We start from the raw sequence: 15,810 nt of genomic DNA on the forward strand, positions 1-15,810 counted from the left end.
CTAAGGATTCTGCTAAACCAGCTTGAAACTGGGCTAAAAAAATAATGTAACGTATGACAATACAAAACCAACCAAAGTTTCCTTTTTAATAGATTCAGGATGTTCTTTAGAGGGTTCAAAGGGAATCGATGGAATCAGGGCTCAGCACCCAATGTCACCGCTCACCTCGTCATTCTTCAGGGCCATGAAATAATAGTGAATGTTCTTGTTGCGGGCGTATTCCTTCACGCGAGCCTTGAACTCCTTGTGATCCAGCACCTCCCCGCAGTATTCCAAGACAAAAGTGTTGCTGCGAAACCAAGAGGTCAAAAAACCATCACTGCGTAGCCACAGAAACACCACGGAACAGAAAATAACGGCGGCGGAGACGGGTCCGCTGAACAGAACTTGTAGTTTGGTCACTGTGGTGGTGTAGCTGCGATTATTAGATATTTAATGTCTTAATTCTGATTTCTTTTTTTATGCTATCACATGGGTAAGTATATCCCAGCGAACAGCCCAGACACAAGAATAAAGCTCCATTTTGAGCGGGGTTTATTCTGTGAACAAAAGGAAAATAAGGATTTTAAGGAGAAGGTGCTGGCGGGTGGTTTTGTGGATTGCAATGGAAATATCGCCCTGAACCCTCCAACTCGTTCCTTGTGCATAACCAGGAGAGCACCGGGAAAGCCAAAGCTCCTGCCCAGCTCCACCTCACCAAGCGCTGGGTGTTTTGGGGCGGGTTTCACTCCCTCCCATCACTAAACCCGGCTCTGAGCACCGTGTTGACCGTCCAGCCCAAATCTCACCCGCCTCCCTGCGTCCGGATCCACCCAAAATAAAGGGTTCTGGTCCGACAACCTGCGGTTTAGTTGGGCGAGTTCCCTTCAAACTCCCCATCGCAAAACTGCAAATCTGGGAATCATAGAATTGTAGAATGGCCGGAGCTGGACGGACCCACAAGGATCGAGTCCCTGCGCAGGACAACCCCAAACCTCTATATATTACATCCTTACTATAGATTGGAGAATATAGATCTTAAAAGGAACTTATTTCTTCCACCATGCGTTGCGCCATACACCACAGATACAAAGTATTACCTCTAAACTCTATTACAACAATGATTTTGCTACCAGGTTATTCTGATTATTCCAAAAACAACGGGATCCTGCTCTTCCAGCAGCACCAGGGACTATGTGGATTTATCTGGCAAATCTGGAAAATGAGGACCCAGAAAATGCCACAATGTTCACCCTCTTCTTTGGAACAGTCGCTGCACAAGAGAAGAGCGATGGGGAGCGTTGGTTCGTTTGACCCATCGCTTAACGCCGTTATCTTTTACATAAACACATTGGGTTGAAAACACACAATTGTTTTCAGCACATTTGAGATAACTTGGCATAACTTTCTAAAGCAAATCAAAGCTTTTCCTTGTGTCTTCCTGTGAATTACTCTCCTATATTCGATACAGCGGTAAAAAGCTCTGCCGGGAGACCTGGACATGCGAGAAACGTCGCTGGATTCCTCAGAACTCTTTGTCTTCAAGAGACGGAAAAAGAGTTTCCACCTCCAACCTACTCAAAATGAACCCGGCGCTTTTCTTCTTCCAGCCGCGCTCGCTTTTTGAGCACAACGCTTTCCAAACAGGAAATAACGCGAAAAATCTCAGCACCCATCCTGCTGCCAAGGGGTTAAAATACCGCGTGACCCTTGTGTTCGAGTCCCACCGGGACTTTGTGCCGATGGGGAAATCCCACCTGGTTCAGTGACAAAGAGACGAGTCAAACACAGATGCGGATCTGTAAGTGTGGCTGATGTCAAACTAGCACTCAGAAGTTAAGCTGTTAATTAACATCAGGCTAACGAGGGAGGAAGGGTCCCCACGGGATCTTCGCGGAGTCGACGGGGAGGAGGATTCAAGAAGAGGGTGAGTCTTGCAGAGCGTGTGCTCCTCTGACACCACGTAGTGCGGACGGGAAAGGGGAGAAAATGGGTGAAAAACAAGACGAATCTGCAGCAAAACTGTCAGAAACACTAACGAGAAGGGGGCAAAATGAGAGCGGGAGCTCTAAAACTCAATTAGTGGATAGGTAATGAAGAGCGACCCCTGACAGAGGACAAGGACAGCACATAAAACTGGAAGAACTTGAGTAAAGTCCCTCAAAAAGCAAAGGCTTACGATGGCAGATCTTTGGCGGCCCGCAGCCCCCAGCCTTTCTTCTCGGTCAGGATCACCTCGACGTCCGCATGTTGCTTCTTCTGGAAGCGCCGGTTGGAGCAATAGTCGCCATTCGGGCACCGGGAAGAACTAAAGGGAAGGAAACGGGACAAATCAATTCCCAGTGGGACAATTCCCCGGCTTCAATGGGAATAGATACCGAAGAACCGTAATCAATTCAAGGTAAAACCTTCCAACGTGTTTTGCTATAAAAAGCGCAACCATCTGACTGTTGACGTGCAAATGGAGACGATTTATTTCTGGAAGGAAGATAAAAACATTTGGAATGCGAATGCCGCTGTCGTATCATCAAAACGGGATGAACTGGCCTCTTCTCCCCACGTTTTATGGCTTTTTCCCCCAGAATATCCCATTCCCTGTGTCTACTCCCCGGGGTTTGAAACACAAAACAAAGGGCAGCAGTTCTGCTGGGTAATTCCTCTCCTTCCACCCCACTGGTGACATCCCCATGGCAGGAGTGAGCCCCTGTCCCCTGCCTCCCTCTTCTCTTATGGGGGGGACGAGGAAACACCAACCACCGCCTGCTGAGGATCTGGGGAAAGAGGCACAAGGAGAAATGAGAGGAAATGAGATCTCCCATAGAGCTACGTTTGCATTTCTGACCCCCTCCACACACGCTTACGATGGACAAGAGTTAAAGCTGAGGAGCAGAGGACTCCAGGCCCTCGTAGGAGGTTTAGCGGGAGGTTTGTAAGGTCCAGGTTCCTGCAGACCTAAGGTCAGGTTTAAATCACGGAATCATTTTGGTTGGAAAAGCCCCTTGAGATCATGGAGTCCAACCATAACCCACCCCAGCACTGCCCCATGTCCTGAGAACCTCATGTCCATCTGTCCAGCCCTCCAGGGCTGGTGACTCCAGCACTGCCCTGGGCAGCCTGTTCCAATGCCCCACAGCCCTTTGGGGAAGAAATTGTTCCCCAGATCCAACCTCAACCTCCTCTGGGCAACTTGAGGCCGTTTCTTTGTGTCCCTGTCTCCCCTCAGCTCCTGTTCTCCAGCTGAACCCCCCAGGTCCCTCAGCCGCTCCATCACACTTGTGCTCCAGCCCCTCACCAGCTCCGTTCTCTTCTCTCCACTCGCTCCAGCACCTCAAGCCCTTTCTTGGCATGAGGGGCCCAAAACTGCCCCCAGGATTCGATGTTTGGCCTCCCTGGTGGCACAATCACTTCTCCAGTCCCGCTGGCCACACCAGTGCTGGTACCAGCCAAGATGCTGGTGGCCTCTTGGCCACTGGGCACCCGCTGGCTCATGTTCAGCCGCTGTCACCAACACCCCCAGCTCCTTTTCCAGCCGCTCTTCCCCAGCTGCAGCATTCATGGGGTTGTTGAGACCCAAGTGCAGGACCCGGCACTTGGTGCTGGTGAACCTTGGACATGATCCCTCCACACCAAGCTGTGACAAGGAGAGCACGGACGGCTCATTGCCACCCCCCAGGAATGTCAGGGTTATTTTAGGGCTCCCAAGTCACCTCAAAGACAACACTTGCCCCACGCTGACGTCTCACCAAACTCAACTCACCACTCGATCATGAGCAGGCGGTTCAGACAATCTTCTCCACACGCCACCTCCCCCTGCGCTCGCTCTTCTTTGGAGAGGGGGGGACACTCGCACAGCATCCGCTTGATGTCCCGGTGAGATTTGTTCTTCTTCCTACAGCAGACAAGCCATTGAAATACAGATTAAACAGCAGCAGGGTAGAGCAATTACTCCTCGATCGTTCACACTTGTTACTGGAGAAAATTAATTTATGCTCTAGAAACTGGATGCGTGGATTGATTATCTCTAGATAACCACAAGGTACGGGGGTAACCAAGGACACTCCATTTGTTTTGAGCGTGGTGACTTTCTGATCACAGAAGACGATTTCTCAGAGGGACACCCCAGGATATTTCACTTCTTTTCTTTCTCCTCAATGTCCACAATCCGTTTTCACCTCCAGTGCAGGCAGGAAGGACTAAAACCCCTTTGTTTTGTCGCACAAGAAACTAATTTCCAGACAATTCAGACCCGACTTTCTAGACAGAGGATGTCTCACCACAAAGCACAAGTTCTAAGGTTTAATTTAAAAGGATAAACCTTGATTAGCCCCTCATGAAAGACAACATACTGTAATAATATAAAGTAATCTCCACAGATCCCTTCCAGCATCAGCTGTTCTGTAATGTCCATTTGGTTTTGCTAATCCAAAGGCCAGGAGAAAACCTCTATTCTAAAATATTAACATATAAACCACATGTTGAGTGCACAAACCATTTTAAAGTAGCTTTGTTTTAACAAATCAAACTGGACGGTTTAGCTACTGAAACTTCACTGTCAAATAATACGATGGAAAAGAAAACAAACTGTAAGTAAAGAAACATATAAGGGCATCAAAGGCATCTCCTGATATTTTAGTTGCCATGAGACGACGAGGGAAAAGGATCATCCGGAGCCACCAGCTGCCCTCTGATATTTCAAACTACGGTTCTGTTAGATCTAAAAAACCTCATTTGAGATGACAAATAATTACATGTGAATAACCAAAGTAGTTTGTCCAAAACCTTTCCCCGCATCCAGATTTCCCTGCACCCTGGGAGAGGGAGCGGGGTGGCATTTGGGGACACTACAGACAAGCCCAGAGGTGGTGCAGCTACATTAAAGCCATACGGCAGCATCACGTTGAGATGAATAGAGAAGGCAAAAAGCTTGAGAAAAACCCCACAACTACTCTCACAAATTACCATGGGCACAAGTCTAACACATTTATTCGGTGTCGATGCCAGTAAACCCGTGTGTGCAAGTCCTAGTGACGCCCAAATCAAGACCAACGGGACCAAATTAGACCAACGGGACGCTGCGAGGTGACTGAGAAGAGGGTGGAAATAAATGAAATCAGTTTTTTTCCCCCAACACCTTCCACTCTTGCAGCTCATTGCCAGGGCCCAGCCAGGGGGTTGTGGTTAGAAGAGACTCGGGGGGGTAAACGCTCATCCAGCGTCACACAGAATCACAGAATCCCCGAGTGTCAGGGGTTGAAGGGACCTGGAAAGCTCATCCAGTGCAATCCCCCCATGGAGCAGGAACACCCAGATGAGGTTACACAGGAAGGTGTCCAGGCGGGTTGGAATGTCTGCACAGAAGGAGACTCCACAACCCCCTGGGCAGCCTGGGCCAGGCTCTGACACCCTCACCCCAACAAGTTGCTTCTCATATTCAAGTGGAACCTCCTGTGTTCCAGTTTGCACCCATTGCCCCTTGTCCTGTCCCTGGTTGTCACCAGCAGAGCCTGGCTCCATCCTCCTGACACTGCCCCTTTCCATATTGATCCCCAGCAATGAGTCCCCCCTCAGTGTCCTCTTGTCCAGCTCCAGAGCCCCAGCTCCCCAGCCTTTCCTCACACGGGAGATGCTCCACTCCCTGCAGCATCTTGGTGGCTGCGCTGGACTCTCTGCAGCAGTTCCCTGTCCTGCTGGAACTGAGGGGCCACAGCTGGACACAAGATTCCAGGTGTGGTCTCCCCAGGGCAGAGCAGAGGGGCAGGAGAACCTCTCTGACCTACTGACCACCCCCTTCTAACCCACCCCAGGTCCCACTGGCTTCCTGGCCACAAGGGCCCAGTGCTGGCTCATGGTCACCCTGCTGTCCTCAGGACCCCCAGCTCCCTTTCCCCTACACGTCGTCTCCTCTATGACCAGCTCTGCCAGACGTAGGGAACGCAATACTCGTCCTTCTCCCTCCAAATTGCGCCAATTTGCCCATTAAAAAAATAAAGCTATCACTAAATAAACAGAAATTGAAATCTCAAACTGTTAAAGGGAAAAATATTTAAAATAAAAAATATTTAAAAAGCAAATTACCTTTCTGTCAAGTAGACATTCTCCTCAATGAGGTCAAAGTAACAGGGCATCTTCCCTTGCTTGGCGAACTCCTTCCAGCGCTGTGGGTCTCGGAAATCGTCCATGATGCACAACCGCCCGACCATGGAGGAGTCCTGCGGCGCCGGCTCCGCCGCTTGCCCCTCCACATTCGCCTTCTTCTTCTCCCTCGAGTCCACGTCGCTCTCGGAATCGCTCTCCAACTCCGGGCGTCTTTTTTTTGGCGGGCCTCGCTCTTTCGCATCATTTTTATCCGAAGCTTTCGCCTCGTCTTTCTTCTCACCACCAGGCAGCGGCTCCTTGGTGGAATTGCTGCTGATCTCATGCGCCTGCACCGATCCTTGTTCCTTCTGCCCCGGTGCTTGGCATTTACCCGAGGGTCTGGGGAAACGAGGTTTGCACTCGTCGTCCCAACGCTCATCCTCTTCGTATTCCTCGTGATCCTCCGTCAGCGAATCCGGGACTTGCCCTTGAATTCGTTCGTAATTAACGGCGGAAGGTCTGCTCGCCGATCGCGCGTCCCAGTAGCCATTGCCTTGCCAGTACGTCTGAGAGCCGCCGTATGCGCCCGAGCCCGGCTGGTAAACGTAGCCCGAGTAGACGCCGAAACTGCTGTCTGGTTGCTGGTAGGTGCTACTGGGCGTCTCCACCTGTGAGAAGTCCCAGCTCAAACCACCCAGATCCTCTGGCGGATGGAAACCACCCAACCTGGAGAAGTCCCCGAGGCCGGACTGGTTAAGCCCAGCCTTCCCCTGCCTACTGTCTGGCTTGGAAAAGCTCGTCTGGTTTCGGGATTTATCGGCGCTTTCGTAACTCTCCGGTAGACAAAAGGGCTGCTCGTCTTGTCGGCCAACGGGTCTGCCGACAGAGACGAGCTCCTTCAAAGCCATCCCCTCGTCCGGGTTGGCTTTGCTGTGGGAATCCGCCGTCAGGTCCGCCTGGCTCGTGCTGTCGACACCGTCGCTCTGCGGCTGGCACGGGTCCGGCCACAGCTCCTCCGGCTCCTTCCTGCTGAGCTCCGTAGAAGTCGCCGGACTCTTCTCCATCCCTCTAGGAGAACATCTGCTCTCTACTTGCGAACCGCCTTTATTCGCCACGTTCTCCGATCTCTCTTCGTAGTAGGGTCTACTGGGCTCGGGTCGCTCGTCGTCCCAGTGGTCGGAGAAGCGCCGGTTGCCCTGGCTGCTCCGCGAGGAACCAGGGCTGCTCTCCTCCATGGCGATAGTCGAGTTCTTCGGCACCACCACCACGGACTGCAGGCGTTTCCGTGGCGTGCCGTCATCAGAATCCGAGTCCTCGGTGTCGCTGTCTTCGCTGCCCCCCTCGCTGTCGCTCTCCCCCGTGTCCGAGTAATCGTGGCGGCCGGCAGGGATGAATTCGGAGGCGTTGCCACTGCTGTCGCACGTCGGGGCTTGAGTCACCGTTTCTGTCTCTTCCGCGGTGACGACGACATCGCAAGAGGGAAATAAGGCGTCTGGAAAAGCTGAAGCCACAAAAGGCTCATGTCCCTCATCCTTCTCAGCTGATACACTGGGACACTGAACGCTCAAATCATCCGGCCCGGCTCCCCCGGTGGATACGGCGCTTTCTTCCACAACCTCTCTGCCGCGGTGCTCCAGCGGCGCTTCCGAATAGTACGAATGTTCATCTCGGAACGACAACTTGCCTTGTGCCGAACCGGGGCTGACGCGCCGGGTCCCCGACTCCGGCACCTCATCGGCTTCCAAATGCGGCGGCGGCACGTCCCATTTGGAAGAGGTGCTTTCCCCCGGCGCAGGATGGTCCCTGAGCCTCGGGGAAGAGCCGTCCTGGGAGGAATCCCTGCCCAAGCTCTCCATGGCCTGGTCTGTTTTCGGGGAGGGACGGTCGTGCTCCCCGTCACAGGCCGACCCCGCGTGCTGATCTTCCGCGCTCTCATACTCACACGTAACCGTCTGTGGCTCCACCTGCACGTCCAGAAAAGCCTCGGATGTAACTTTTATATCCGCCGGTTCCGCTTCAATTTCAACTTCCGAATGGTACAAAGCGGGGGCGGCATCATCCGAAATGTAGCAAAACAATGGTTCTTTGGTTTTGTCGCACGGAGTCGCCTGATCGTCCAGCTTTTTAAGTACGGTTTGAGAGTGATCTACATTCAGGACGGGCAAAGGGGTGGATTCCTCCTGCTGCTGCGGGGCCGGAGCCTCCGCCTCCCCAAACAGGCTGTTGCACTCGCTGGACTGGACCCGAGAGTCGTCAGGCTCCTGCTCTCGAGAAGCGCACGTGCTCTCCAACCCGTTAGACGGCAACGGATACAACGGGTTCATCTTCACGACAGGCGACACTTCTGAGCGACACAGGCTATCGCCAGAAGACACAGCCACATCCTCTGGTTTGGAGGCACTGGATGTTGCCAAAGCATCAGCTCTACCCTCCGGGGACCCATTTACGCTCAGCTCCACGGGGTAACACGTTCTTAACTGTTCGTGCTTTATCTTTAATAAAGTTTCTTGTTCCTTAACACTGTCGTGGCACTCGTTTCCTGCAAGCTCCTCGGAGTTGGCAAAACCCGCTTTCGATTCGTCTGCCTTTTTACAAGCAGGCGAATCGTTCAACTGATGTAGCGGAGAAAGCGTCTTTTCCCTTTCAAATCTTCTCGCAACGGACATCCTGATCTCACTGCTTTTTAGACAAGAGGCCTCTGAATCTAGAGAATTAGACTGCTGTTTTATTTCTTCGATCGATTCTGTACAACAGAAAGAACTCTTAAATTTATCAGGCTTTGGTGTGGGGGTCTTTGAAGGGGTGGACTTATAACGGGAGGAATTCACATTACTGTCGGGCTTAGAATGGGATGTCCCCTTTCGATAGCTTAGCTCGTCAAGGGGAGAGCACCTTTTGGTTACTTCGCTTTCGGAAGTCCTTTTGGAATCTCTATCCGCTTTCGAAGATCTTCCTCTCCTCTCCGCATCGGCGTGAGACGACTCTACTTTGCTGTCCCTGTCCGACTTAGAGTAAGAACTCCTGGAGTCTCTGTAGGAGGAGGAGGAGTGGGACGACGTCCGCCTGGAGTCGCTCGATCTGGAATGTGTCCTCCGATACTCGTCGTCCGAGTCCGAGCTCTCTCGCGCCCGGCTGTCCGCGTACGAACGGGAATATCGCGACCTTTCCCTGTACGGGGAGCTCCGGTGGTATCTGCGGTCGGATTCGTAGTAATGCGAGCGCTCCGACCTGGAGTAGGAAGAGCTGGTTCGGGAGCTCCGGTCGGATCGGGACCGGGAATGAGATCGGCTTCGCCTCCTCTCTCTGTCCGACCGAGAGCGGGAGAACGAATACCGCGAATCTCTTTCCGATTTGGAATAGCTCGAGTACTTCTCATCCCTGTCCGAATCTCTTTCCGATTTGGAATAGCTCGAGTACTTCTCATCCCTGTCCGAATCTCTTTCCGATTTGGAATAGCTCGAGTACTTCTCATCCCTGTCCGACTTGGAACGTGAGGAGGATTTCCCTGGGTCGTCACCTCTGAGGGACGCGGAGCTTCTTCTGGGATCTCTCTCCTTTTCCGTACTGGATACCTTCAGCTCGTGGGACCGCTGGCTGGATGAGGTCCTCACCGAATCTTCGTCAGACTCGGAGCCCAGCAGTGTGCCGTCGGACTGCGAGAACTTCCTCTTGGAGCCGGGCCGCCGGGAGCAGAGCGCAGCGCCCTTCGAGCCGTCGGAAACCTCCTCCTCCTTCCCAATATGGGAATCTTCCTTCTGCGGAGTTATTTCCGTCCGCTCGGGCACGTTTGGAGTGACACGTTCTTCCGAACCACGCGATGCCGCGTCCTGCTTGGCGTCCGGCTCCAAAGCCTCCTTGGGGCCTGCGTGACACGGCTCCTTCGAAGCGGGGGCTTCGGCTTCCGCGGGCGGCAACGGCAACAGCGTCGTCATCAGTTGTGGCAAAGCCGCGGCCGCAGGAACCGGCATCGACGCTGCTGGTGACGCCGCCGGCGGAGGGGGAGGCGGGGGAGGTGGCAGCGTGGAGGGAAAGTCCGTGGCCGAGGCCACCGGTTCCGTTCCCGGCGTCACGGGCGGCGGCGGCGGCAGCGTCGCTGCTGTAGCTGGTGGCGGTTTTGCGGTGACGTTAAGTAAATGCTTTTTAAAATGGATCTTCCCTAATTCTACCTTCGGTTTGGGAGGTGAAGACTCCTCAGCTGAACCAGCGGCATCCCCCAGGTCCATTTTAGTTTTGGGGTTAAGCTCAGTCTGCAGGGGTACTGCTGGCGAGGTCTGACTTTCATTTTGTTTCTCGTTTCCGAGAGCAGTCAGAAATCTATTGGGTAAGGTCTTCTTGGTTAAACTAAAGCTGAAAGACACCTTTTGTCTTCCTTGCTCCTCAAGGTTGACCTTTGTTTTGGTGCCTTTGGGCAAAAAGCGACTGGAAGCGACGCCTTTGAACACTGGGCCTTTGATAAAGCCGGCTTTCTGCACGGTTTCAGGCTTGCCCTGCAAAACAAAAAGAAGATGCAATTAAAGAAGTGTGGGTTTGGGGTTTTAATTCTGTTCTACAGACACACCAAACAGTTTTCTTTTGCCAAGCGAACTTTTCGTGATGATAAAATAGAAACTGATGCCATGGGCTGGAATCTGGGGTAGCCGAGCCGCGCTGGCGCAAACAAAATCAATGACCCAGTTTGGAGCAAAACCTCTTTCGGGGTTTGGGTTGAGGCTTTTAAACCGACTTATTGATGACCAAACTGAAAGAATTCTTTTTATTTAATTCTTATTTTTTTTAGTATCGCTTTTCTGCGCTGTTTCTGTGGTCCCAGGCTACAAACTATCCTGCATTTTGAAGGTCTAAGCGTGGTTGTTTTCGCATCCTGCGCCAGGATGCATTTGGTTTCGGTGTAAATCGGACGAGCGAGAATGACAGAGGTGGTTTTATAGCCCGTCCTTTCCTACTTTCCGCCAACAGCCTTATCTCAGTCGTTAAGTCATTCCTAATCAGTTTCCAGGCTCAGGCGCGGATCAGTGTTAATATAACAAGCTCCAAGAATTCCCATCGCGGCTCGGTTGTGCGCGATGACTCTGTCACCTCCAGGCCAAGCGACTGAAACGCTCCAAGGGCATCTCGGCATCAGCTCCTGCCCTGGATCTCACTCACCGTCCTGCATTGAGGATGCCCCTACAGCAAGTTTTTGATGCTAACGAGCCAAGAAATCATCTTCTCTAGGACATTAAGAGCTTGGGATCTCCACCACGAAAGCCACTGTGCCAGCGCTCGCCCGGCTTTGGAAAACAGAACGAGTCCAGAGCAACAAAACTTCTTCAATGTGGGAACCTCTCACCTTCCAAGATGCATGGATCCAAATCCCAGATTAGTGGTTTTCAAGATCTAACTCCTGAATGGGTGCTTTTAAACAACGCTATGGCTAAAAGGGCGTCAAACGGTAAGTTTGGGGGATAAAGCGCGTGTCCAAGCGCTCGCCCAGCTCCAAAACTCGCTCCTGTCTTCATGACCATCTCGCAACCACCTCCGGAAAGTCGCGCTGAAAATAAAGCGTCGCATATTTACCCAGCGTGGCCTTTTTCCAACTGGTTTAAAGCTTCGGGCTCATCTACACACAGGAAGGTCCCCGAAGATGAACGTTGCGGCATCGCTGTTGTCGATGGTGTTTACCCCCACGAATCCGAACTGCATTAGTGTAACCGTGTCTTGCGTCCAACAGAAACAGTTGTAGCAGGTTTTGGGGGGGTTTTACCCCATAACTTGGCAGCAGCAGCAGTTTCCTGCGACCCACAGTGAATTATTACGTGCTTTGTTATCCTTTAACTTTTGTAAAACAATGCGGAGCTGCTCAGGCTAAAGGCACCGTAGTCAATTATTAAATAAGACAGTGGTGGAATGGAAACCCCATCTCATTCTATTTGCACCTCTGAACATCGTATATACAAATATATCCTGTTTTTTTGATGAAATACATGGGGTTTTGTTTTAATTGTGAAAACCACGTCATGTTCTGTGTGTCGTTATGCTCAGCGACTCAAACCAGCGCGACAAACACATTTGGTGTTCACCAGGAGGTGATTTGCTGCACTCTGGGAAAAGCAAAATCTAACTATTTTTAAATGGGTGTCATTCCACGGGTGCTTTCAAACGAATGTCACGGCTAAACGAGCACCCAAAGAGCAACCATGGAAAAAACCCATGTCCATACGTTTGCCCGGCTCTGAAACACGCTCCTCTTTGCACGGCCGTCTCACAATCGCCTCCGGAAAGGCAAAAACACCCTTCTCAAAAGAATCCACGCATCGGAATGACCCAGCGACCAACACACAAGTGTGTATAAACGTACAGGACAAAACTGGGTGTTCAGCCCGTTTGGTACGAGTTTCTATGGGTCTGAATGCTGCTGAGACCTCCCACTCGCAATACACCGGGCTCAGCCTTTAAAGAGCAACGAAACAGCATTTTGGGGGGTTTCTGTGTTAATTATTATCACTGTGTGACCAAAAATTCACGCCTTTTTACCCCCAACTCGTGTATATGTCTTGGGATAATGGAAAAGTAAGAGATTGGATTCCTATTTCCAACCATATGATTAAATATAATATTTATATCTATCAAGAGATACAGATATTTAGATATAGACATGGATATAGATATAGATGATATATAGATGATCCAGATGAGATACAGATATACAGATACAAAGAGACATAGATATAATAAAGACATATAGATATAAATAGATAGATATAGATATAGACATAGATAGATATATGATATATAGACATAGAGATATATAGATATAAATGATCCAGATGAGATATATAGATATTGATATCAATACATATACTATATATACTGTATATATATACTATATATACTGTATATACTATATACAGATATAAATATATAGATATAGATACAGATAAATATAATTAGAAGATATAGATGTAAATAGATAGATATAGATATAGGTATAGGTACAGGTATAGGTATAGGTATATGATATATAGACACAGATGATCCAGATGAGATATAGATATATAGATATCAATATCGATACATAGATATAGATATAGATATATGGAAGGAGTCTCCACAAATCCAAATTGTTACCAGAGACTGGATTCACCTATTTTACCAACAACACATCTAAAAACCAATAATAAATAGATATTTAAAAATATAGCGAATACAGTGCATTGGCATTCAAGAGTTTTCTCTCTCGCTGGCACTTTTGTGAAATTATTTTATGTGCAAAATTACAGTTACGGGCAAATTTATCTATGGAAACGTGCCGATGTTTTTGAAAATGTCACTTCCAGCGCACCAGATCTGAAACCGGAGCCGCACGTGAACAACTGGGCTCGGATCCACCCACCTTTGCACCAAACACGCAGCCCGAAGGTAAAACAGGAGCCGCTCAGACAATACATTTCAGAACAAATGGTTCATCCTCACGTGCTCACCCTTTCCGGGTTGTTTTTTCCTTAAATAACACCAAATTTAAAAAAGGGCACGACTTAGAGGATTTTAATCACACTCTACAGCTTTTGAAATTGAATAGGTAGCAATTACTGGCAGAAGTTCTCCCTCCTTTCATGTTTTACACAAGGGGAACGTTGCCCCAAACGTTGCTGTGGGTGTTTTTTGCACGATAAGAATATTGAGCGGAGATACACACGATTACTGAAGCAGCTCCCGATTCGCTGGGAACACGAGGAGGATGTTCAGACCTGGTCCTACAGCACCAAAACTTCTTAGCAGCACTCGTTCCTATGCTGGGATATCACAAGTTGTTCCAGGCCCTCCAGATTTTCTCCTTTCCCCTAAAATCCATTGAGCCAGATAGAGCAAAACTGACTTTTTTCACGGATTAAGTCCTTAAAGAATCATCATCTCACAGTGCAGGAAGCGGCATCTACCTACAGCGAATGGTTCAAGGGCACCGTTGTGCTTTGCTATCGCATCCTGGTGTGTAGACGGCAGGACTGGAGTAGTTTTCCTTCTTTCCTGGATTTAACCACTGATGAATTTGCTTTATTTGGACTCTCGGTCTCTCCAGACTCAAGAAATCCATATGTGAAACTAAGCAGGTTGGGTTAATGCATCTCAGGAGCTACAATGAGAAAGGTTTTACTCACCTCATTTTCTTCTTCTCTATTGGAATCCAGGCGAGAAAACATGCAAAAGAAAAAAGAAAAAGAAGGCGTGAACATCAGGCAAAAACATGAAATATAACGTTGGATCCCGGCGCAGCGAATGGGACGGATGAGGGACACGGAGCGAGGGCGACGCCGATGACCCGACCAACGGCGCCAACGGCCGAGCGGAGACGCCAACCGTCCACCAAGGGGACGCTTGTTCACATAAAACACTGGAAATTCGGTGAGGACGCGGACAGAGCAAACCTTTGGTGAGCAAACGCCGCCTCGGGGGGTCTCCATAGGGTCTGCAAACCAACCAGAATATTGTTTCAGACACCACACAGGTAACGCAGATGTAAAAATCACAACATTTCGAGGTAGGAAGCTGATTTTAATACTTTCTCTAGCAACCCAGAAACAGTGGAAGTATTAATACCTGCCTCTCATCGCCAGAAATTAAAGATACTTATGGACTTGCTCAACGACCTGAGCCCTGGCTATTAACCATGACGCTTAGAATTAATTAATCAGCACTTTGGCAGCTAGATGCTCACCAATTAATTAATGTGAAGCGTTACCTTGATCCCAACCCAACCTGTCAACGTTCTGAACTCTGCTTCTCTACGTTCTTCGTTCCCATCCCATGAGGAAAACACTTTCTCCTACACGCAAGGTGAAGGAACAAGAACACGATCGTTCTCTTCTTGCTTTGGAAACCTTTTGATCCTCAAATGAAAACTAAAGATGTGCAAGTTTCAGCGGTTACCAACTCGCCTTAACCAAGATATCAACAGCTCATCTGTTATTTCTTCAACCAGACACCCAGAAGAGCTCTGAACGTTCCAACGCAAAAGGTCTTTTTGTTGTCGACCTTACAGACACAGGGAAGTTTTCAGTTGGACCTTTGGGAGGTTGAGGTTGGATGTGGGGAACAGTTTCTTCCCCAAAAGGGCTGTGGGGCATTGGAACAGGCTGCCCAGGGCAGTGCTGGAGTCACCATCCCTGGAGGGTTGGACAGACGGACATGAGGTTCTCAGGACATGGGGTGGGTCATGGTTGGACTCCATGATCTTGAGGGGCTTTTCCAACCAAAACGAGTCGATGATTCTAAATTTAACCAGCTTTTGAGACAGAATTCGGCACCGTCGCGGTGACGCGGTGGAAGATTTCCTGCAGTAAAGCTGCACAGATTTCACTTTGGCTCATCGAGAAGTATCAAATTCTAGTAAAAGAAAGTCAAAGCTCCTGGTTTCTGCGTAGCCCGGGAAATAAACACCCACCTCCCCAGGTAGAGCATCAGAGAATTGGGACCAACCTGCCAGAAAGGGCGACCACAACAGTAACCAACTCCTGCCTCTACGAAGGCTCACGTCCAGTCAATAAAGCTCATTAATGGGTCAGAAATTAGCGTTTTTCACTGACGAAACGCAAGTTTAAGCGAGTTGTAGAGTGCACGTGTGTGATTGAACGGGGTTACGCAAGCCCTGAACTCAACACTGAGGCAGAGGAGCCCCCTAAGAACGGCACTTTGACACAAATTAGTGCCTAAATAAAGGAGGTTTCACCTTTAGGATCACAGAAAATGAAGTTTCAGACCCCCAGGACACAAACACTGTTG

At 49.9% G+C, this 15,810-nt stretch overlaps 1 protein-coding gene across 1 annotated transcript in view; it reads right to left on the reverse strand.

Moving 5' to 3' along the window:
* SETD2 (SET domain containing 2, histone lysine methyltransferase) overlaps positions 1 to 14,415 on the reverse strand; it is a 53,295-nt gene extending 38,880 nt beyond the window's left edge. The window contains 5 exon segments of the mRNA XM_080340758.1: positions 166 to 289; positions 2,159 to 2,287; positions 3,737 to 3,868; positions 6,055 to 10,541; positions 14,190 to 14,415. Coding sequence (XP_080196884.1) covers positions 166 to 289; positions 2,159 to 2,287; positions 3,737 to 3,868; positions 6,055 to 10,541; positions 14,190 to 14,264 — 4,947 coding nt within the window. The 5' untranslated portion in view covers positions 14,265 to 14,415.
* Between the last annotated feature and the right edge of the window lie 1,395 nt (positions 14,416 to 15,810).

The sequence above is a fragment of the Nesoenas mayeri genome, assembly GCF_963082525.1.
Source record: "Nesoenas mayeri genome assembly, chromosome: 2".
Lineage (NCBI taxonomy): Eukaryota > Metazoa > Chordata > Aves > Columbiformes > Columbidae > Nesoenas > Nesoenas mayeri.